At 42.8% G+C, this 23,885-nt stretch overlaps 1 protein-coding gene across 5 annotated transcripts; it reads left to right on the top strand.

Annotated features, from left to right (window-relative positions):
- The first annotated feature begins 864 nt into the window (after positions 1 to 864).
- On the top strand, positions 865 to 20,527 carry LOC309524124 (ras-related protein Rab-6B-like). Of its 5 annotated transcripts, none has more exons than XM_082208527.1 (9): positions 867 to 1,247; positions 3,989 to 4,047; positions 5,729 to 5,782; positions 11,358 to 11,402; positions 12,189 to 12,294; positions 12,515 to 12,626; positions 15,381 to 15,474; positions 15,838 to 15,904; positions 16,640 to 20,527. In XM_082208527.1, exons 1-9 carry the CDS (start codon positions 1,166 to 1,168, stop codon positions 16,702 to 16,704), a joined length of 684 nt encoding a protein of 227 aa, XP_082064653.1. In that variant the 5' UTR covers positions 867 to 1,165; the 3' UTR covers positions 16,705 to 20,527. The 5 variants fall into 5 exon arrangements, with proteins under 5 accessions (XP_082064656.1, XP_082064653.1, XP_082064652.1 ...); XM_082208526.1 differs by having other exon boundaries at positions 12,186 to 12,294; XM_082208530.1 differs by lacking the exons at positions 11,358 to 11,402; positions 12,189 to 12,294 and adding an exon at positions 7,778 to 7,883 and having other exon boundaries at positions 865 to 1,247.
- Positions 20,528 to 23,885: the final 3,358 nt, after the last annotated feature.

Raw genomic sequence — 23,885 nt, 5'->3', positions numbered from 1 at the left:
GGCCTCTCCCTCTGACCTCCTCTAGGTATCCCTCCACCAGTCCCCTGGCTCTGAGCCTTCCTTCTCTGGGAGTTCCCTTGGGGGTTCCCCAGCCTCCCACCACTCCTCCTCATCCAGCCAGTCAATACTTGACATTTTTTATTAAAAGACTTTCCATAAGTAACAAAAGTACATTCAGGGTCTCTGTTTCCAAGTTTGAGACATATTTTTTTTTGTTATAGGTGGGGGGGGGGAGGAAACAGAGAAAGAGAAAAATCGGAGGGGTGGTGGAAGGGGGTAAGTGAGAGAGACATGAAACTTTCGTTCTTTACGTAGCATCAGGTGAGAGAAGCTTTTATTTGTCAGCATGAATCTGGCTTGTTTTATTTGATTTCTTTGCAGGCTGTAAATCGCCTTGAGATTTTCTTTCTAGCAAACATAAATTGGTAGAGAATTGAAATGATGGGGATAATAATAAAAATTAAAACAACAACACGGGACGGAAGAGAACCTCCGTGCTATGTTTATAATCCTTCCCCCCACGCAAATAACTGTGGAAGTCCTGTTTTTTTTCTTTTTCTTTCTCTCTCTCTCTATATATATATAAAATTTTCTGTTTTACACTTTAAAATACTCATTTAAACATCCTTAAAATATCAGTGACTTCCCCCCCTTCTCTTTTCACGGTTCATTTTAAATATCATAAATCCCTGCATATTTTACAAAAACTAAACCATTCTGTATCCCATGGAGATGCAAAGAAGTGCTGATTCTTTCTACCCTTTTCCTATCTCTGTGGTTACCGCCGCGCCGTCGGCCTCTTAAACCCCGCCCTCCCGTGATGTCATACCCGATGATCTCACGACGCCACCCTCGGTCTCTTCCAGCCGGCCTGTATCTCTTCTTTCCCCCTCCTCCCCCTCCCTGCAGCTCAGGATGAGCTCATCCCTCTCTCGTCCCTCGGAGGGGGGGCGGGCGGCCGCGGAGCGGAAGTGACGCCATCAGGTGTCGCTCCGCTGTTGCCGTGTCTTCTTTCTGGTCGGCGCAGCCCGGTTCTTTCCCCTGCCCTTACCTCGCTCCTTCTCCCTGGCACCTGGCTCCTGTCCCGACCTTCCAGCCTTACACCCATCCATCCCGCTCTTCTTCCTCCTCCTCCTCCCCCAGTCCCAGCCCTGCTCCGCTGGCCATGACGGCGCCCGGAGGAGCCGGCGGCGAGTTCGGCAACCCGCTGCGCAAGTTCAAGTTGGTTTTCCTGGGCGAGCAGAGCGGTGAGCGCGGGGCCCCGGGGGTTTAGGGCGGGCAGGTGGTGAGGAGAGTATCTCTGAGGGAAGACCCTATGGCGATGACCCTCGGGCAGAATTTCCCTCCCCTCCTCGACATGCCGAACCCTCAAGTGCAAAGCAGGTGCCGCCGCTGTTTTGCTGTCCATGGTGCTTCGCAGAGTTACATAAGCAACAACATATGAGGTCCCACTCAGCATTTTAGATAAGAAGATCTCCTGCTTTGGGCTTTGGGTGGGCAGTAGTTGGTGAGGCTATTTGTATGTGCCTAATGTGGTTTGTCAGAAACCCTGTCAGGAAGCCATAAGCAAGCCCCACCCCCACCCCGTCTTTCTGCTGTCCCCACTCCCCAAATACCGCTTTGACATTCCAGAATTTGGGTAAGAGGAGGAAACAAAAGTTTGTGACTGTATGATTCTGATACATCCTGATATTTTATATGGTGCCTTGTCGAATTGTAGGAGAAAAAGCTGCCAGGATCCCTCCTCAAGTAAAGAGCTGTGTAAGATGACAAATGCATGCATGCTCCTTAAAATACAAAACCTTTGGGTGGGAGAAATGAAGATGGCTAAGGCATCATTAGTGTAATTGAACAACTACATCTCCATCAGTGTACATAGTGTCTCTAGAGTTGCATAAACAGATGGGAGCAAGTGATGCTTTGTTATGATAAATGTCCTTTGCTGTGATTCCTTCATTCATCCAAGACTTTGGAGAGGTATTGGAAGGATGAGAGAAGTGTGGCACCACAAACCTGAAATGATACCTACCATCACCACCACTCAGGTTGCCCAGATGAAAGTATTATAAGATGTTCTGTGAAAAAGAGAGAGAGAGAGATTTTACTCAAGCTCCCACTGCTCATTTCCATGGGATCCTAGGAATTTTGATTGGGAAGCTTTAAAATGTGTTGATCATATGGAATAGGAGTAAGTCTCATTGAGCATGATGCTACTGAATTAATGTGCATAGAAAAAGCAAAAGAAACTCAAAGTGAGGTAGTTTCTAGGACATGCCAATACTCCTCCACACCTTATACCTTTTTACCATATATTTTTGAAGCTAAGATTGCTACCAATATTTTGGTCTGCTTGGTAGAAGACTTTATAATTCCCAATCCTTTTTAATGTTAAGAGCATCAGCCCTGAGGATAAAAATAATTTTTAAAATTATTATCATTGAAGTGACATATCACAGCTGAATTTGTCAGCATATCTATGGTAACATTTATTGTGTGAAATGGCTTTTGCTGTTCAGTTGTACAGTGTCTTGTTGGCACTTGGGCATACTAATGGCTGATAAAGTTGAGCTTATAAAATGGTGAGCTCATCACTTTCTACCTTCTCAACTGATCCAGTGAATTGATCCATCCTGTTCCAGAGGACAGCTTCTAGGACACTTACGTGTGAATAATAAAGTCAAGTTCAAAGCACTTTTTCTAAGAGCATGGCTGGAAGTGTTGCACATAAATTTCTTTCCAGTACTCTGAATTACAATGTTGGCTAATGCCCAACATCCTATGTATTGAAGCGTGATATGGGAGCTAACAAAGTCATCAATGGTGAAATAAATATAGAACCTCCTAGAAACACCCCTATCTTAATGGTTTGTCTTAATGTGACAAAATTATTTGTGTTATGCCAGTTCTGTCCACTGATGGAATTTGTAATTATTCTGAAACACTGAATATATAGTCAGCGACATTTGTGGCTGTTATCATGTATATGCTGTAGTAAGGTGGAGAAAAATGAAAATTATAGGAATATGTTGCTTTTATCACAACAAACATAGTTGTGCTTGCATTAGTTAAAACTGGTTCAGCTATTTTAAAGTCTTTATAAGGTTTGTTGGAAGAAATGGCGTTTAAGCCCTATGATGTAGAATTGAGGTTGGTTTGCAGGTCTCGTAATACGTGCTTGTGTATGTATGTCACCAGCCTTCTGTTGCATGCTAAGACTTGTACTATTAAATTAAGGTTTTGGATGGGAAATATGGACCCACACCTTTGTAGTATTACAGAACAATCTCGGTTTTCAATGGTTTAGGATTCAGGTTGACATTAATGTTCTAGAACTCTTATTTATTTATTTGCAAAATTTATATCCCATCAAAAGGGCTCTCAAAACTTATTTTTATAAGCTGCTGGTGACCTCTGTACTCAGCCTCACAGTCTTTAAAAAAATGACATACAAGGAAGAAGATATTGGAGAGAGGAAGGAAAAACAAGACCAAGCATAGTTCTTAGTTACAAGCTATGACAGCGACAGTTTGGACTGTTTTGCCCTTGACGAAGATCACCTTGACGAAGGCACTCTTCTCATTCTCACCCATTCTCGAGCAGATCCAGAAGGAGAGCAGGTGACAGTGTCCAGCCCAGGGGGACAAGGCCACACATTTCATCCCTCAGACAGATCATACTTATTTGATTCACATTGTGATGGATCACTATGCTTATTGTTTGCTTTCTGTATATATGTCCCACAGTGCCCAGTACACAAAGGGGCTTCTTGTGTAAATAAAATAATATGTCTGCACAACAACTTCTAAAAGCAGCAGACCCAAAAATCTCATGCTACTTTATGTAGGTTAGCTGGATTTCTAAAAGGAAGGAATAGTATAATGTGCCATGATATTCTGGAGATCTTGACTCTGTGTGTGGGCAGGTGTTTTGAGTGCCGCTCCTACACTTCATATATAAAGAGCCATTTCTCTTCTCCCCTCTTCTATAGTTGGAAAAACATCCCTGATCACCAGATTTATGTATGACAGTTTTGACAACACGTACCAGGTAAGTGGGAGCATAGTCAAGCTTCCTGCATAAGAACATTTAAAATGCACTGTTTTCATGGAGAGGTTTAGAAACTAGTGAAATTCAAGAGGTCTGGAATCTGGATATTGGTTGGACACATCTATATGCTGCCGGTAGATAAAAGAAAATGTTATTGAATAGGCTGAAGGAACATTTACAGTTTTAAAATTGAAAACAACATAAACATAAAGCAACATAAACCAAATTTTATAAATAATAAGGTAAAGGTACCCCTGCCCGTACGGGCCAGTCGTGTCCGACTGACTCTAGGGTTGTGCGGCCATCTCCCTTAAGAGGCCGGGGGCCAGCGCTGTCTGGAGACACTTCTGGGTCACGTGTAATATATACACCTAAAAGCAGATTTAAGCCAAATAAAAACATATTGAACAGCCTAGGACCATTGTTTCTACTATATATATTGCAAATAACTTTCTCTTGCTGCCAGACTTAGCAACAGCTCTTACTGATGTGCAGACTTAGCAACAGCTCTTACTGATGTATGTCTACACACCTTGTAATAAGAAGCTTACCACTAGGTTTTATCCAGAGACAAAGTTGAACTGGCTAAAAGAAGTGATGGTTTTCGCTTTTGGAACCTTAAAAGGTCTAAGACCAGGTTATTTGTATGCCTGCCTGCACCCTCATGAGCCTGCATTGCCCTGAGATTGGCCTTGGAGACCCTGCTCTCAAACCCAACACTATTAACGTCAGATTGTTACCAGCCATAGGGCTTTTTATTACTGGCCCCACATCTTTGGAACTCCCTGGAACAGTGTAATGCCCTATCATTTCAGCTTTCTGATAGGCATCTGGTTGGCCATCTAGTATGCTGTGCCAGATGGGCTACTGGCACAATCCAGCGGGCTACTATGTTCTTATGACTTTAAAGCAGATTTGTTCCACTCGGCTTTTTATTGATGATGGTTTTATGCTGCCTTTGACTTGAGTTGCTGCTATAGTTAATGGTTGAAACCTAATTGTGTCCATCCAGAAGCTGAATGGACTTCAGCATGTGCAAGTCCTTTCGGTCTCCCCCCTGTAGCCCCTCTGGCTGGCATCCAGATTTAGAGGGATTCAAGGAGCTACTGGGTGGTGGAGAAGAAGGGTAAATCGGCTTGTGCAATATTGGATATTGCCATATAGATTTTGCGTCTCAGCTGAATTGAAACATACAGATGCAATCCCAAAGCAAGTCTTAATTCATTTTCCATAAGGCACCATGATGTTCAGAGACTACTGTCTCAGCGAGGTAAATGCATTTCATAACCTGTAATCAGGGTGATATATTAAATAATTGGGCCTCCCAACCCACTTAAAAAGCTTTGTGCACTATGGAAATCATTCTCTACAGCAATACCCCCCTTGTGCTTCAACCTCCAAAATTATTTAATTTATCTGAGTTTCCCCCTCCCAGATGAACAGGGTCACAAGAGAAGAGTCCAATAGGACCAAAACTTGTTAGATTGCATTTTCTTGTTATTAAGCAACTCCAGAATTCATTTTGCACAGGAATCATTCATCCAATGTGTTCAGTATTGAGGTTACCACAGATCTGTCTTTGTATATGATTCAAGAACTTGATTTTTTGTGGACTTCCAGCAACTCTTAAGTAGATGTCTGTTGTCGTTCAAAGTTACTGAGAGTTTTCTTATTTTTCCAGGCAACTATTGGAATTGATTTCCTCTCAAAGACTATGTATTTAGAAGATCGCACGGTGAGTGGGATTGTCTGTGTGCATAACCTGGAAAAAGTATGTGATCGCTGTCCTGGCTTGTGCTGTATTTGACAGCTTTCACCTTCTAAGAGTGGCCCTAAATCCCCTGGCAGCCCCTTCCAATCATGGTCTCTGGCAAAGGAGGGTAAGCCAGCTGTGGCTCTTTATTTGTGACAAACTGTACCATGCAGGAGGAAAAGCGATTTCCCCAGAGTCACGACTTTTTGTGTCTTATTGAATATGGGAGTCTTTAGTAGGCTCAGATTGCATTCATCCATAACCTGCAAGCATTTCTCTCCCTGAATCACAAGGTTAGAATTGTGCTTTTTTTAAAAGGGGGGAATGAAAGAGGAGGCCCTTTGAAATCCACATCACTGGGTAGATTGTGTACAAAATTGCAAAGGCGGATTAGTTTTGACAGAGAAAATGTGGTGCTTTTGCCTTTCAGTCCCATGGAACCAACTTTTATTGTGGCTATGGAATTTTAATCATTGGCTGCAACATCCTTGGTTCTGATATAGGAGGGAGGCCAGTCTGGCAGCTAGAGGCTCTTTTGGCAAAATTATTTCTCATGCAATTTAAAAATGTGCAAAATGCCTTATAGTCATTTTGTTATACTTGCAATAGTCCTGTAGAGGAAATTTAGTCTCTGAGAGAGAAGCAGCCTAATGGGTACAAAACCCAAATGAGGAATTGAACCTGGATTTCTTACAGCCTAACTGAAATAAGGGTAGCATGTTGGCTCTATTTTATGACAGCAAACTGTTGAATTATCTGGCATCTCAGCCTGAACTGGCTGTGCCTCTAGTGCTACCTTGCTTCTGTCTCCTGGAGTTAAAGTAAGAATTTTCTTAGGTCATTTTCAGAGTAATAGTGTTTATATGTTGGTGCAGGGGTTTCCAAACTGGTCTATGGACCGCTAGTGGTCTACAAGCTTCATTCGAGTGGTCTGTGGCAAGTCTCCGGATTTGTGGTTGGAGATGCAAGTCAGCACATCCATCATATTAAATATTCATAATTTTTCTAAAATTCCATTGCTTCTTTTATATTTCATATTGTATTTTATTGTATTACAATTTGGATAAGAAAAATAAATAACAATACAGTTAGAAATTATATGGCATCTTGCACAGCAATTGCTACAACAGGCAGAATAAGAATTCAGTGTTCTGCCAAGACCCATGACAATTTCAAATGGTCTGTGAGAAAATAAAGTTTGGGAACCATTGTGTTAGGGTATGGCTATAAGCAGAAACTTAACCTTTGGTTCAAGCTAATTCTTTGTCTCAGACGGAATCCTGTCCAGCCAAACTGTGCTGTTGCTGACAATTCCTTTAACGTTTATTACTACGCTGCTTAGAAATGATGGGCACATTGACTCCACCCTCTGGTTCCTGTGACACCACATTTGGGTAAAATGCCCTTTAACCTCTTTCTTCCTAGTGTGGACAGCAACTGTGGCTTTGGCATGACTCCTCCCTGTTATTATTCAACTCACTTGATGCACAGACAAAGTACACCTATGGAGTAGTTGAAGGGCACACTGAGAACTCTGTTGAAGCCTTCATGCTCTGTGTGTGTCTGTTAATGAGCCCTTGACCTGTATCTTTGTTGTGGGGCTTCATAAGGGGGTATGCAATTAGGCTGAGTGTCAGAAGAAATCCCATTGGGGCAGCTTGGGCCTCCACTTCTTGTACCTGCTGTATTCTTTTGCTTCCACTGTGGGTAAAAGCTGGCTGTTTTAACACATTTAAAGGGATCTATTCAGAAGCTACGATCGCAAGGTACCCTTGGGCAAGCCCTTCTTTTTATTTTGCACTGAATTTTTTTTTCATTTTACCATTTCCCCTGCCCCTTTTGTTGCTTGCATTTTTCCTCAAAGAGTTTGCATTCTTTTTTTTAAATTTCCACATAATTTTTTTGTTTTTATTTTGTGTTCCACATTCCTGCTCTTTCTTCCCTTCCCCCCTTCCCCCACATTTTCTGTTTTCCCAGATCAGGCTGCAGCTGTGGGACACAGCCGGTCAGGAAAGATTCCGCAGCCTCATTCCCAGCTACATCCGGGACTCTGCTGCGGCTGTCATTGTCTTTGATCTGACAAGTAGGTATTGTGGCTTAGGCTCTGCAAAGGCACTGTACACAGTGGAGAAGAGAGCTTTGGTTCTGTCCTTCTCAGTAAGGTAGCAGACAGGACTAAAACCACCCAAAAGCCTGTAAGGGATCATCTGATAGAATCCATTGTTACTAGCAAAGGCCCAACACTTTTTTTTGTTTAACTGTTCCTTAGTATGTAAATTATAATTGGGCAAATATTTATATTCAGCTGATATAAATTTTGTAGCCCTACAGAATATGATACCGAAAATGAAAATTCCTGTTACAAATAACAATAAAGCTATACCGTTTTTAATAAAACAGGTTAAGTGCCTATCCCCTTAGAAAGGCAATAAATAAATAAATTTTAAAATCCCAAAATTGGCACCTGGCAATTTAGTATGTTTCCACTATCTAGCAATTATTATTGTTTTTTATTATTTACCCATTCTTCACCAACAATTTCAGGGCAGGTTTACTACAGTCAGCATTAAAAACAGCTACCAGAAATCACAGCCACAGGGAAATGGTGTGTCCCAAAACTACCTATCTCATGTGTCAGAGGCCAGGGCAAGGAGGTGCGTCGTTAGTGGATGATGAAAGTTGTATATTGAAGGTGCCAGATGCACTTCTGAGGAGAGGGAATTCCACATCCTAGGACCTGCCACAGAGAATGCCCTCTCCCACACCACCACCGCCACCTCCGACTTCTGAGGCCAATGGAACTGATCTTAATACCTTAGAGGGCCTATAGGGAAGGAGACAGTCTGTTAGATATTTGGGGTCTTAAGTTTTTTAGGGTTTTAAACGCTAATGTGGACACCTTACTTGCACTCAGAAATGAATGGGTGATCAATGCAGCTGTTTTAAAAATTGATTATGTGAGTTCTAAAGGCAACCCCAGCCTGTAATCTAGCTGCTACATTTTGGACCAGCTGAAGTTTCTGAGGCATCTTTAAGGGCTGCTCTACATAGAGTGCATTGCAATAACCCAGCCTGGAATCTGTTGGAGCATGGAGTACTGTGGCCGTCATCTCTATCTACAGTTTACTTGAGCCTCTTAAGGGGCAATGTTAGGCCCAGTTTTGCTATCTCATATACTATAGCCCAGTCTTCCCTAACCCAATGTCCTTCTGGTGATTTTGGTTTCATTTCCCATCAGCCCAAGCCAGCATGGCAATTGACACGGGATGTTGGGAATTGTAGTTCAGCAACACCTGGAGGGCCAGAGGTTCCCCATACATGTTCTGTGCCCTTGGCCAGTAGTGCATTCCATCAAGTCACGTGTTGTATAAGGAGTATGTACTTCTGTTTGCCACAGTTTGTATGAAAGCAACTAATCCATACCAGAGCCAGTGTGGTGTAGTGGTTAAGAGCGGTAGTCACGTAATCTGGGGAACTGGGTTTGCGTCTCTGCTCCTCCACATGCAGCTGCTGGGTGACCTTGGGCCAGTCACACTTCTCTGAAGTCTCTCAGCCCCACTCACCTCAGCTTAGGAAGTTTATTAATCAATTATTTATTTCATAAAATTTATACACTGCTTAATTGTTTGTTTGTTTGTTAAAAAGATTCAAAGCAGTTTACAAAAAGACTTGGAGAATTGTTTGTGGTCCTTTAATCCTCTGCCACTGATAATTCCCTCCTGGAGTTTTTGAGCCATTTTTCTGCATTTACTTATTGGTTTTTTATTTTACTGTAGCATCTGTGTGCTCCATTCATCAGAAAACAATTGTATTCTGACAGTACAGTTAAAACTACAACCATAAAGGCACAGATATGTAAGATGGCTGGTAAAAGCTTTACATTAGGAACGATGGTTTCACCTTAAATAGCCACAGAACTAGTGCATATGCGGTGAGCATGTGTACTAAACAGGACCTGAGTTTGAAGAGAGTTAATACCAGTGAAAATCATTTGGAAAAAAGCCTTGAGATTTAGGAGGCCAAGTGTAGAAGCAGGACTACCTTCTTAGCCCCTACCCCCAAAGGGGTGGTGGAAAGGATTTTGCAATGCAGTACATTTCAACACTCCTCCATGACCAACTGCACATGTGCATGGAGATGATTGTGCCCAGCCAGTTTCCCAGTGGGCCTGGAAACCTGTCACTGAAGGGGAAGTCGACTCCACATCAGCACTCCCTGTGCAGTCTGTCAAAATGGGTGTGGGGCAGGAGAGAATACATAACATTTCTGCACTTTCAGCTCAACCGCAGCTCTGTGACAGCATACAGAGCTGCAGTTTCTGTGTGTTCCAGCTCCCCTGTGGTGTCTTGTTTGCTTTGCATTGATGTGGACAGTGACAGGAAAGGCAAAAAGATGACCATCCTTGGGAATAACTGCTAATGGGCTGAGTTGGTTGGGAAAGTGAACTTTCACTGTATGAAAGCTTTTTCTTTTTTCTTTTTAAAAAGGGGGGGCAATATTTGTATAGACCTCCAAAAGGAAGATTTTGAAGGATTCTCCATTGGAAGAGAATGCAATAAAAAGGTGTCTCCCTATTTTCTTTCACCTTAGTGAAGCTATAGAACCTGAAATCATGTTCACTTAAAGACATGTTGGCTTCCTTGAAAATGCAAAACCTTTTCACCAAGTGCTCCTTGGGACATAGGGTGGGAAGCCAACAGTAGATGGGAGGCAGGTGAGGATTGACTTGAGACCACACTGAGGCTAGTGGGACAGTGCCCCATTCACCACAGCAGACCAAACTCCATTGCACACCTGTAGGGAGATTCTTGGTTTGCGCCCATGTTCTCTGTGTTGTGTGGGAGCTCACTAAACATCTTCCTGTGCAGTGGGTTAGCAGCAGCTGTGACCATATGTGTCAGGGCCACATAGTGGCTTCCTGACTCAGTGGCCCTGCTGATTGCTGACACTTTCCCTCTCTTCAATACAACTGCATTGAGATATATGTGAAGGAAGGAGGAGAGCTATGGGTGGAGACTCCCTGTGCCGCAGACTTTGTCCCTCAGCCTAGGGCAGTGGGCAAAGGAGCCCCCCCAACAGTAGTTCATCTGCACCCTTTCTCTCCTGCTCCTCCTTGCTCTTGCTTTGTCTGTCCTTGTATTGCTACGACCACCTTAGTCTGGTGTAAACATTGCAATGATTTGCTTCATGGAGTTAGTGTAAATGTTTAGGAACTTGCTTTGGTTGATGCTTGTATATTTATGCAATAAAATGCTTCAGTTAGTATGGGGAAAGTGGGATTATTTAAATAAATATATAAAATCAAGTGGCTCCTCTTGTCTCTGGTACAGTGACAACCTTTCTCCTTGAATCAGTTCCATGCAATCCATCAGAACTGTCAATGTGGGTGCAGTACCATAAACTCCATTTGTAGACTCACCTGGGTGCTTTTTTCATTCCTTGGTCTTCATAACCAGTCACAATTAATGTTGAGGATGGTGCTGGAAGGGGTAATCTTAGTCATGATATCTCTTTGGATGCAATCCAAAGCTGAAATTTATTCTCTTTGCCCCAATAGCTAGTTCCAGTTTCTGCTTTACATAGCTCCCAAGAGGAAGGGCTGGTATGTTATGTGTTGTTGTTACTGTTTTAAATAAATATTTTGTTAATTAAATGTGTATCCTGACTTTCCTCCATGAACCTTTAAGAGACATTGCCTGTCCTGAAGGCATCTCCCATCTCCATTGGGCTCCTCAGGGAATTGTGCTATGCTGATAGTTGTGAGATTCTTGGTATGACTGGCAATGCTTCCATTTAATTTAGCTCTGTTGCTATTTGCCTCCCTTAGGAAGTGTCTTCCTTTTCTTGCTGGTGTTGTAAGGAACCAGATGACTGCACTGTGCAGTTTGTACCTTACCCCATTCACACACTTAATGGAAAGTTGAACCCAGAATTGAGAATGTCAGTTTCTCCAAATGTAGCTATGCTGTAGTTCTCAGCAGAACTACAGATCTTGCAGAACTTGCCCAGATGTATTGGTCTTCATAGAGTAAGATATATAGGAAGTCTCACTCGCATACCCTGTTCACTAGTATTTAGAGGTCATAAGAGTCTACTGAACTGGAAGAAATGAGTCCACTTTGTGCCTCTGGTATTGTTAGCTGTCTCGGTTGGTAGAATCATTTGATGAGTATTTGTCCTATTTGCAGAAGCAGGAGTTAGGTCTTGGGTAGTCTGCTGTGTTTTCCTTCCATCTTAAGCACTGCATTTTCTACTGGGTTGTCTGTGCATTTGGAGATCTATTGCAATTCTATAAAATTCATTTTCTTAACTGCCTTTTCTCTAAAGGACAATTTCTTCCTCTTCTGTCTTTTTTCCCTCTGTCCCCGCCCTGGGCTGGTACCAGCAGGTCCGACTTCAGCTTTGGGACACAGCAGGCCAGGAGCGGTTCCGTAGCCTCATTCCCAGCTACATCCGTGACTCAACTATTGCAGTGGTAGTCTATGACATTACAAGTGAGTGAGAGATTGGTTTCACGGTGTATGGAAGCAGTCCTCTCAGAGAGGGGTCAGAGCACAGAACCCCGAGTCATGGCTGCCCAAAGATAAAGCAACTGGGCTTGTTGTATGTCATGCTGGTCCATGGGGTATGCAAGTACCTTACTTTTGCAGAAGAGCCTTTAAAGCTTTTGTGCTTTTTAAAGTTTTTAATTAAGCCTTCCCCCCACACCCACAGATCTGAATTCCTTCCAGCAAACCTCCAAATGGATTGATGATGTGCGAACAGAAAGAGGAAGCGATGTCATCATTATGCTGGTGGGGAATAAAACTGACCTTGCAGACAAGAGGTAATTTGGGGAGTTGGGAGTCAGGTTCCTTTGTTTTCGTATATGCTTGAAAGCTTCCTAGCTGGCTTTTGGAAGGAACAAGCAAAGGAAAATCTCTCCTTTTTGGGGGGGTGAAGAAACGGGATTAAATGCATCCAAAAAAAGCATGCAAGGCTGGTAGAATTGTGGCTTTAATTGAGATGGCACCAACATCTTGCTTCTTTAGATATTTTAAATTGTAACCATCCTCTGGAAGCAACACATCTTCCTTGAGAGAGATTTGTTTTGAGGCTTCTTATCATTGACCAATAAATACAGTGGCATTCTGCTAAGCCTTTAGAAGCTGCTTTGCCAACCCCACGCCTCTGTGACTTCTTTATGAGAAATTTGGGTGCCGCCTTGACCAGCTAGGGACCTAGTACACATAGGACAAAAAAACTCATAACTTCCTCTGGAGCAAAAATCTGAATGGCTTTAGCACAACCTGGAAATAAGGCAGCAGGTAAAATTACAGTTCTTCCTTTGATCATTGATCTAAGTGGGGTTAGTTCTTGAAAACAAAGGCACAGTTACATGGCAGAAATAATTTGTAACATACCACTAAATACAATGCAACTCATAATTCAATCAGTTAATTGAGGGCTCCTTTTTGGGGGGAAGGTGTGGGATATAGATTTAATAACTAAGATAAATATTTAACATAGGACATCTTTCCTGCCAGTACTTCCTATACGGCGCCTAATCAGATGTATAAATCTGAGTTTTCCAAACTCATCATTCGCAGCTTTTCAGTTGCAGATCTTGACTAGCATCAGCTGAGTCCCCAGCTATGGACAGCTAGCAAACACAGGTAACTCACAACTTACGCGCATTAAACTTGTGCACATTCAGCTTTATGTGCTTGGCAAATATATATCCATATTTATACACATATATAAAAGGGGGTGGGCAGCAGGGAGGAAAAGCTTTGGCAATCCCACCTGCCATTGCACTCACCTTGAGAGAGATTTCAGAGGTGCAGGGAGAGAGAGTTCTGACTGTACAGTACTCGATTTTGGCTTTATGTGCTGTCCCTGGAATGTAACCCCATAAGTTGAGAGTCGCCTGTATTGCAACACCTATTAGGATAGACAAAATGGTCAGGGAGCTTTTACACCTCCACCATTTTCCTAGGAATGTCTCCTGTCTAGTTTAATTTCCACTGCTATCATCTCTGCACATTCATGCAGTATATGTTGAGCTCCATAGATTTAAGAAAGCAGTTTTTAAAGTACTGTCCATGTCCCCTTGAATTAACCATTTATAGGATCTGTGCTGCTTAGTTGCAAGCAATTATAATTCATTTGACAATTACACTTGTTCAAACAGATGTTACTACAGCCATTTTAGCATGCAAAATGCTCTATTAATATAAAGGGAAAGCAACTTATTCCTACGATAATGTGAATTATAAATAAATTCTTGGGGGGGGACATTCACAACTGCATTTTCTTTGTTCAGCTTTTTCCTACATCTGTAAGTATTTTCTGTATTAAAGGTAAAGGATAAATTGGGCAGATAAAAAGCAAGCTGCAGCCTTGTTTGCTCCCTCCTCCCACTTAGCATTCAACTTTGTTTTTAATTTCCCCTTTAATGAAACACAAATGTTTTTTCCAGTGTCTAAACCACCAAGCAATGGTTAGTCCAAACCAGAATTTGAAACCCACTTTAAACCATGATTTTCTATTTGGAAGGGAAATACAAACAATAGTTCCCCCATTTAGACATCCTTACAAACCATGGTTTATGTTACACAAGACATTGAAATTGTAGCTTTAAAGGGAGGGAAGTATAAGGCTAGTTTTGGATCCCCCACGGGCATCAAAACACCAATTCCACTCTGTTTTGGATTGTGTGAAATGAGCTTAAGAGACTATAATAATCAAAGAAAGTCTTAGGTGAAAATGAAGACCTCTCTCATGCAACCCATGCAGACATGCAACCTGTCCTTATTGTTTTATTTTGTGGGGGCTGTGTGCTTCTTCCTTGCTGGCTTTTCTGTTGCTGGCCAATCTTTTGAAGCTTCATTTGTTTTTGTTAGTTTGTTTATTGCTACCAATTCCCTTTTTAGTTTTTGCTTCCTTTTGGATTTTTCTCCCCCTTTCCTGTGACATTTTTTTCATTTCTGTAGAAGAGGGCGTGCAAGAGGCCTAAGAACTGAGTAGGATGTATATTGAAACCAGGGATAAAGCAGGATTTTATATAAAACCAGGTATGTACAGGGTGTTAGAGATTATTAATTCCCACGCAGCAGTGGCATAGCTTTCTATGTGACATGTGACCCACCTAACCAAACTAAGCCAACTAACCATGTTTGTGGCTTTCCTGTTTTGACTTACATTTTGTGTTTTGTAATCATATGCAGGTAGAGCAAAAAATGGGTTTAGCCAGCCCACCATGCATAGCTATGGGGCTGTACTTGGTTTGGTGAGATGTAGAAATGCCTCCAAAAAGGTTTCTATTACTTTTTCCCTCTAAGGTTCTATAAATGCAACAGGCATTAAAGCTCTCCGATTCTAGCATTGCTTGTTTTCCTGCTTTTGCTTGTTGTGATTTGTGAGCACCCAGTTTCTAACTTTTCATGGTCGCTCAAAAGCTTGAGTTGATGAAGGTGGCAGTTCAGAGATTCAGGAGTCCTCTTGTAGTGTTGATAAGACAGGGAGAGATCCTTGACAACTGAATCTCCCCTCAAATGCCTTACCTTTCTTTCTCTCTTGTCTGCATTATTATTTCCAGGCAAATTACTACAGAAGAAGGCGAACAGAGAGCCAAAGAACTGAGTGTGATGTTCATTGAGACCAGCGCAAAGACTGGCTATAATGTGAAACAGGTAACTTGGTGCTGTTCCCGGGAAGGAGTGCTGCCATTTTTAGCACCAAAATTCATATTGGGATTTTGGGATTTCTCTTGCTTGAGGGAATTTAGATCTCTCCCCACCAATTCTGAGTGTGCCCTGCTTGGTGGTGATGTATTGGAATGGATTAACTTCTCCTTCCCTTTGATTCCATAGCTTCCTTGATCAAAATATTTTTTAAAGACCAGTGTGCTGCTTCCATCCTGACTTCACTGCTTTTCATACTAATTATTGCAGTATTCACATTTCTCTATCCCTTAAGCTTGTCCCAGTGCTCCCCCTAATGCATTTTTTTAGTTACCACATTTTCTTGCACCTTCTCTTTGTGTTGCCTTCCAGCTCTTCCGCCGTGTGGCTGCTGCCTTACCTGGGATGGACAGCACTCCAGAGAAAAGCAAAGATGACAGTATCCTTGCTCAGCTTCTCAGTAGCTTCATCCCATACTGCAGTCTTTCAGTATAGGCCTGGGGAAGCCTAAGACAGTTTCTTTTTAGGGCGGCTCTTTGCAAAGCATTGACAAGAGCTTATTTTATTGTGTGGCAGTGGTGCAGGAGTGGAGAACCCCAGCCCCAGGGGCCAAAAGTGGCTCTCTGGGGCCCCTCTCTGACCCCTAGACCACACCCATCACTGCTCCACTTTGCCCACCAAGTTTCTCCACCCCCAGCTTGAAATCTAATGCTGCCCTCTTGCTTGTCTTCCTAGAGAATGGAGGGAGGGGATGTGAGGATATATGGAAACTAGTTACTGTACAAAGGTAAAGCAATGTTTGTTGGTCCACCCATTTCCCCCTCTGAATTGCCAGCCACTAGCATATGGCCCTCAGAAGGTGCCTGGAAGGGGTGGCAGAGGTGTGTGTGGCCCCAGGCACCTCTGGAATGTGTCCCCAACCCTTTTCCACTGAGGTGATGCAACCCTTGGTCAGAAACAAGTTCCCCTGTCCCTGCTTTATTGGCAGCGAGGAGAAGCGAATGCTTCTGGAATACAAGGGGTGGGAAGGAAAGGCAAGGGCAGATCCCCTTAACTTCCTGGATCTGCTTTGCTAGACCCAAGTGTCGCATTGTTGCACTTTTCTCTGTGTTCTTTACCACACCTTGTTTTACATAGTGGGTGTTCTTTTTCCCCCTTAACCTGCTACCTCCAGTGATTGACATCAAACTAGAGAAACCTCCTGAGCAGCCAGTAACAGAGAGCGGCTGCTCCTGCTAAAGGATCTGTTGCGTTGCAGCCTCTTCCTAACTGTCCAGCCCCATCTCGCCGAAGAACATCACTTTTCATTGACTAGAGAAACTTCGACTTTCCGAGGGCTGAAACCTCAGTCTAATAAACTATCGAGCCCCCTGCCCTGTGGATGGCCCCGGCTGCTCCCTCCTACTGCATGGTGTGAACTCTCAAGTGTGTCCTGTCCCATGTTGGTTGTTGCACTTTGAGTGCCCTGGCACTCATCTTCTAGGTTTTCTGTCTTGGGCGTGTTCACCTTTCTGTGTCGTCTTATGAATGCAAAGGGGCAGAGCTTTTCTCAATTTAGGAAAGCATGGATAAACCTACAGCAAAGGACCTAGTGGGGCTGGGTCACCCCTTACTTACTCCCTGTTGCTTTTTATCCATCCCCTTTCCATAGGTTGCTCCTTCCGTTTGCCTGCTGTTGCAGCATATATATGAGGATGGTGGAAGCAACGGGTGTACTCCACTGCTGACTTCCTGTAGGTTAGCCATTGCTACCCACTTAATTCCCCATTTAATCTTTGTTCCTCCATTCCCTGAGAGGGGAGGGGAGAAGGTAGCTCAGAATATGGCATTAGATATTTCTACTTCCAAGTTGTCATTTATCTTTACATAGTGGCTAGGTATTTTTAATTGCAGATTGGCTTACCCTTTTTTCCCTCAAGCATGTGGTGCTCACTTAAATATGGATAGGGAGGATTGGCAGAACCAGACTGAATATGCAGAGCCTTATGTGGGAAGTCTGGCTACAGCAAAGTGATGGACTGGGGATTTATTCTCAAGGACTAAACAAGGTTTGTTTCTAGGTGAGCTGTAAACTCTACAGTTGCTAGCTAGATTAAAACAGGGATTTGCAGACTAGACTTGGCCCAATGCTGCTATTTCTATAAATGTATGTGTCATTTCAAATATGCAAAGTACTTTACAGTTACCTTTTATGCTTCATGGCTCTATTGCTATTTTTTACAGATAACTATTGGCAGTACACTCTCCCTTCAGGTGAGACAGTGCCTAGCTATGAGAAAGACCCTTATCTGAATTTATTTTATTTTATTTCACTGGGCCGGAGTAGCATTTAAAGCCTAAATGTAAGTGGCATAGCACTTCTCCTTGAATTGGTCCAATTTTGGTCTAATTCTGCCCCCCCCCCAAAAAAAAAAATCTTGCTGTTGACCAGTTTACAAACTCCACACATATTAGGGCTGTTCCATTTTTACTTACTTCACAGTGCAATAGCCTTTAAATCTTTTTTTATGCTTGGCTTGCTCTGCACAAGAGGCACCTGTCATCATACTTTTTCAGAGGATAAAAACTTTTGAACTATAGACCTTTGAACTTACGATTTATCACAAATGCTGCCCCTTTTATTGGGTGGAAGCCACCCTAACATGCAGACCTGGGAGACTGGTCGCAGTAAATGACATTAATTGGGAAATTGTTTCTGATGGTACTTTGGACCATTTTGTTTTGGTTTGAGGTTTTGTCCAAATAATAATCCCCAGATCATGGTACCCTCCAGATATGGGGATTGCAACTCTATTGTCCCTGGCCATTGGCTGATGGGAGTTGAACAAAATCTGGAGGGTACCATGCTCACTACCCTTGCCCTAGTCATATGCTTACTCCAATAGTTCTTCCTGCCAGGCTTGTGTACGCAAGTGATATGGGTCCTATTTGCTGGAGTTGCTTCTGAACATAACCTGCGAACACTTCCATAAACCAAGTTTATATTCTTACAAATGAGTGAGGGGTGGTAAAGAGCAAGAGCAGCATATATTCCATCCCTATTTTGCTTTGCTCCCTCCACGTTCCTAGCTTAATTGAGTTGCCAGCCCTGTTTTCAGCAGAGCCCCCTGTCCTTGTAAGCTGAGTGAAATTCAACCGGTACAGCATTATCCCTTCAGATAATGCTGCATAATGGAAAATCTTTATCTGTTGAATTTTTAAGGTTTTTATTAAAGTGTTTTGTTGCAACAGCAAAAGTACCTGTCAAGTTCTACATAAATTGATCCCCACAAAAGGGAGAATACCCTTAATTTCCACTATCACTTGGGTGGGGCAGGGGGTTGGATGTGTTTAATAATTTCTCCTAAACATGACTCCTTGGGCAGGGACACCCACTTGCCCTCACATAACAAAAGAAAACCCAGGTTTTCCACAAGTATACAGTCTTGTTTCTCCCCTGTAGTTTATTTTCACTGTGCTGTGCTGCCATGGTGATGGTAGTTACCTTTTCTGAGTACTTAAGTCTGGTTTTCATGCTTGGCAGTCTGATGTACATGGTGGAATGCAAGTTTGCATGTGCATCTTAACAGCCCAGGTTGCATTATACACCTAATAAAAAGTGCAGGTTCCCAGGCAGAAGATCCCAGCCACTAGGTTGCTCCTCTAGCCCTGCTATCCACTGCATTGCTTTGAGCTAAGCCGTAATTTGGCTTAATGTTAACATCTGAAACTAGGCTTGTGGTTTATCTCTCACAGACGATCTACAGGTGGGAAAACCATTGTCTGGACAAAATAAACCAGTGGCCTGGGCTTGGATATAACACAAAGCCAAACCATGGCTTCATAGAATTGTAGGGTTGGAAGGGACCATGGGGGTCATCTAGCCTAACCCCCCGCAATACAGGAATCTTTTGCCCAAAGTGGGGCTTGGACCCATGATCTTGAACCCTGAGATTAAGGGTCTCATTCTGTATCAACTGAGCTATCCCAGCAGCAAGATTGGAGAAGGAGCAAAGTGGCTATGAATCCACACATTTGCTCATTTGACTACAGCGGAGGTTGGCTTCCTGTTATATGCGAACTTGGTCATTGTCTGCATCAGTCAAATGTATATTGTCCAGTTTCTGCAATCTACCATCTCCTTATCGACATAGAAGGATTGTGGGTATTGGGCCTCTGTATGCATCATAATGGACACATGGCTCCTTGCCCCATCTTGCATATGAAATTTAGACCTTGATGAGCATATGACATCGCCCTTTGGCCTTGAAGCTAAGCACTCAGCTTGCTAAAGTCTTGATTTATTTGTGGAAGAAAATCAGCACTCACTGCATCTTGAAAGCTTGGAATGGCTAAGTGCATTTAATTTATCTGTCAGGCTTTTTTGTGAAACTTAACAGTCCTCGTCTCAATCTTATCTGTGACTGGCCACTGAAAGCAAACCTTCTCAGAATCTGCTACTTCTATGATGCTTTGGGTTTCCTCATCATTCTCTTATACCCTTTTAGCTGAGTGCAGGAACCTCTTGCACAGATTCCACCCCCCCCCCCCTGCTCCTCAGTAGTCTCTTCAGCAGACTAGATAAGCCCGCAACTTTGGCCCCATCAGTTCTGAAAGCAAATGGCACTGTAGAGGCCTCTACTCATCCTGTGTATATATACTCCCTGTTGCGTGGAAATTGCTGATGCCCTGTCAGTGTGACTTGTTTCTCTCTCTGCAGTTAAACTGGTGCCACTCTTCCTTTCTCACTGGCAGCCCAGTCCTGTCACTGCTGTTGTTGTGTTCTCTCAAGACACACTAGAAACCTGTGTATTTTCCAGAGAATAGGCATTTTAAAACAAAATACTTAAATGTTTTGTGGGGAAGGATGGGGTTGGTTGGGCAGGGGGGGGGGGACACACACAAGGTGAACAGCATAGTTCATTTTCTGACTGCCTTCTCTGTGGATGTGTATGATATTTGAGTGTCTGTCTCTGGCTCTGCTGTCTTCTAGCTGTTAGCCAAGCAAGTGACTCTAAAAATATGAATACTGACTGTCAGACTACAGCTGTGTATCACACTAAATAAAGTTAATTTCACCACAGTCGTGTCATTGTGATGTTGTTTTTAAAGGAAAGACTGGGCAGCTGCTCTAACCTCTTTATCCACAAATCTTCCATATGAAGTTTTGCATAGGGCTTAAGTACTCACTGGGTGCTTTTATTTGGCTCTTCCCACCTCCCAAACTGCCCTTATACTTTGAAGGCTTGACATGCAGGGCTAACAACCTAGCTGGTAAATTTTTGGTATGTGTGAACAATTGACTTTTATGGATCACGAAAATCTGTACCCATCACAAAATTCTGCTCTTGTACCATAAACCCGTCCTTTGTCTGTTTCCCCACCTCCCCACCCAAAATATATTGGCTGTTTAAAAGCAAGTTCCTGCATTGGTGCACTCAAAACTACTGTTTCATACTTCTGAAGAGTCTTGAGACCAGATTCCAGCTGCTGTGACTATAGAGCTGTCCCTCTAGTATGCTGGGAAAGAGAAAGTGGTGGGGCAGGACAGTTACAGATATCTATTGCGAAGCCTGGTTCTCTATCCAGGCTTAACAGCATCCCACTAATTCAGGAATGGGCAACTGTTTTCAATCAAAGGACCATGTTTGTTTGTTTTTTAAATTATATTATTATTATTATTATTATTATTATTATTATTATTATTATTATTATTACCCCGCCCATCTGGCTGTGTTTCCCTGGCCAATGTGAGCAGCTCGCAACAGAATATTAAAAACACGATACAACATCAAGCATTAAAAACTTCCCGCAACAGGACAACCTTCAAATGTCTTCTAAAAGTCAGGTGGTGGTTTATTTCCTTGACATCTGATGGTAGGGCACCACTAACAAGACCCTCTGCCTGGTTCCCTGTAACTTGGCTTCGCACAGTGAGGGAACCACCAGAAGGCCCTTGGCACTGGACCTCAGTGTCTGGACAGAATGATGGGGTGGAGATGCTCCTTTTAGGTGTACAGGGCCGAGGCCATTTAGCGATTTAAAGGTCAGCACCAACACTTTGAATTGTGCTCGAAAACATACTGGGAGCCAATGTAGGTCTTTCAAGACCGGTGTTACATGGTCTCAGTGGCGACTCCCAGTCATCAGTTTAGCTGCCACATTCTAGATTAGTTGTTTCCGCGTCACCTTCAAGTGCATTGTAGCAGTCCAAGCGGGATATAACTAGAACATATACCATTGGCGAGACAGTCCACGGGCAAGTAGGGTCTCAGCCTGTGTACCAGATGGAGCTGGAAGACAGCCGCCCTGGACACAGAATTGACCCGGACACTCATCTGGGAAGCCACATTGCCAGTGATGTGCAGGGCAGGACAAAAGTGGGTGGGGCAGCAAATGCAAGTTTTACCTGTGTACAGTGAGCTTTCTGCATGCATTCACACACCTCTCATTCTTCCATCCAGACAAGCAGAAGTTATTGGGAGTTCAAACCAGGACACATCCAACCCAGCAAGAACACTTAGAATGCCAAGCCAAGTCAGTGAGGGACAGGCCCAGGTGAGAGTTATGAGGGCCACAGAACAGCCTGCGTAACAGCTACATTTGACCCCTGGGCCTGAGGTTTTCCAACCCTTCACTGATCCATCATATTTCTGACACCTAGTCTGGACAGGGAGATTTAGATGGCAGATATTTCTCAAAACAGCCCAAAGGATCAGTGCTTGGAGGCACTTTTCAGAAACTAACACCTCTCTTTGTCCTTAATGCACAGATAGGTACTTCTTGGCCCTCCACCTAAGCAGAGTCTGTAACCTCATTTATTCCTAAAGATTACTTTGTGGGGGGGGGGTTGTTTTTATTTTGACAACTGTTTAAAAAGGGCGGGGCTCTCTAAATAAACAGTTTGATGTGTGGGTTTGCACTTTCACAGGAGATAATTCATAGCTCTGCAAAAGTGACTGGTTTAACCTGCCCCTCTTTTGCTGATTTTTAATAGAGTTTTAAGCCAGGGAGATTGTGTGAGGATTGCAGAAAAAGTGGCATTCCCCTGTTTACATTCATTCCCCTTTAGTCTGGAAGGTTGCTTTGGGCAACGGGGGAAACAAACTTGTAGCTTTCCAATTATTCTTATCACCCAAGCCTTGCCTTGGAGGTTTTGTTTTCTTTTTCTTTTTCCTGTTGGGTAAGTGCAATTAAAACATAAAAGTGGAGCTTTTTCTGTTGCACTGTCTTTTAGCTTCAAACTTAAAACATTTGTTTAAGTAGGCACTTATTTCCTGGTCACACCATTAGTTTGCCTGCACACAACTTTACCTGATAGGATTGTGTAGCTGTTTTATGGCTTTACACACATTAGTTTTACACAGATTAGTTAATTTTCAAGTTTTATTCTATTTTTAGTTTTAAATTTGTTTTGTTGAAAGTTTTCCATGAATACATATAACACCTCTGTTTTCAATTCATAGAGTCCTTTCCACAGGTCATTTACATTCAATGTGAGACACTGCTGCCATAGGCATTATGAGGCAGCGTCACATGAATAGTTTATGTATGTATGTATGTATGTATGTATGTATGTTGACAGTGCAATTGGCTGGAGGACACACAGCATGGTTGGTTACATCCAGTTGATTGCAGTGAGTCTTGTTTGTGATGGGGTGGAGATTATTGGGTCAAATTAGCCATATTTATTCATATGCTGTCAGTAGGGTTAGGTCATTGTCTTGTTTGGGCTGTATACAGTATGTAATAAAGGGGAGAGACACCAGGGTGAAGGCATCCTCTTCTGTTTGTCCCCGTGCTAATTTCAATTTGCTGATTAGCTTTTCTAGTAGGGCTGTTTCTCATATGGTTTGGTACCAGTGGTCCATGTCGACTCCTGACAGGTTTCCAATATCTAGTTAAGACACTCCTAGCTGCTAAAAATAAGTGGCTTATGAGTTCTTTGTAATGTGAGTGTGCATTGTTGCCTTGGTAGATATTTACTGGGACTAGTTCTGGAGCTGATTCTGATACCTGTTTTGTTATTTTGCAGATTTCTTGTAGGACTGATGTCCAAAAGTTGTACAACATACAACGTATCAGCTACACCATTTGTGAGGCTCAATTCATTGTCCTGTGTTTTAATCCATATATTGCCATGGGATTTCAGTGGTTATGCATACTGTCCCCTCACTGCATATATTCCATGAATGTTGCCATATGTTATAAAAATTATGAGGATTGGTTTTCCTTTTGGCCAATCGAATTTGACATTTTCTGGGATAGGGCTATCAACCATATTTGTGAGAACCATCCCTCGGCTGTCAAACCTGAGGGAGTACACCGTTACATGGCTATGTCCATCTCTGCAAGAAAAAATATTGGAATCTCTTTATGGAAGATCTACAGAGATTATGTGTCCATTATTCCCAGGTTCTGCCAATAAAAAGAGTTCAGCT

This window comes from Podarcis vaucheri (genome assembly GCF_965113315.1).
Source record: "Podarcis vaucheri genome assembly, chromosome: Z".
Taxonomy (NCBI): Eukaryota; Metazoa; Chordata; class Lepidosauria; order Squamata; family Lacertidae; genus Podarcis; species Podarcis vaucheri.
The sequence above is the reverse complement of the archived record's forward strand: the minus strand, read 5'-3'. Positions and strand labels throughout refer to the sequence as shown.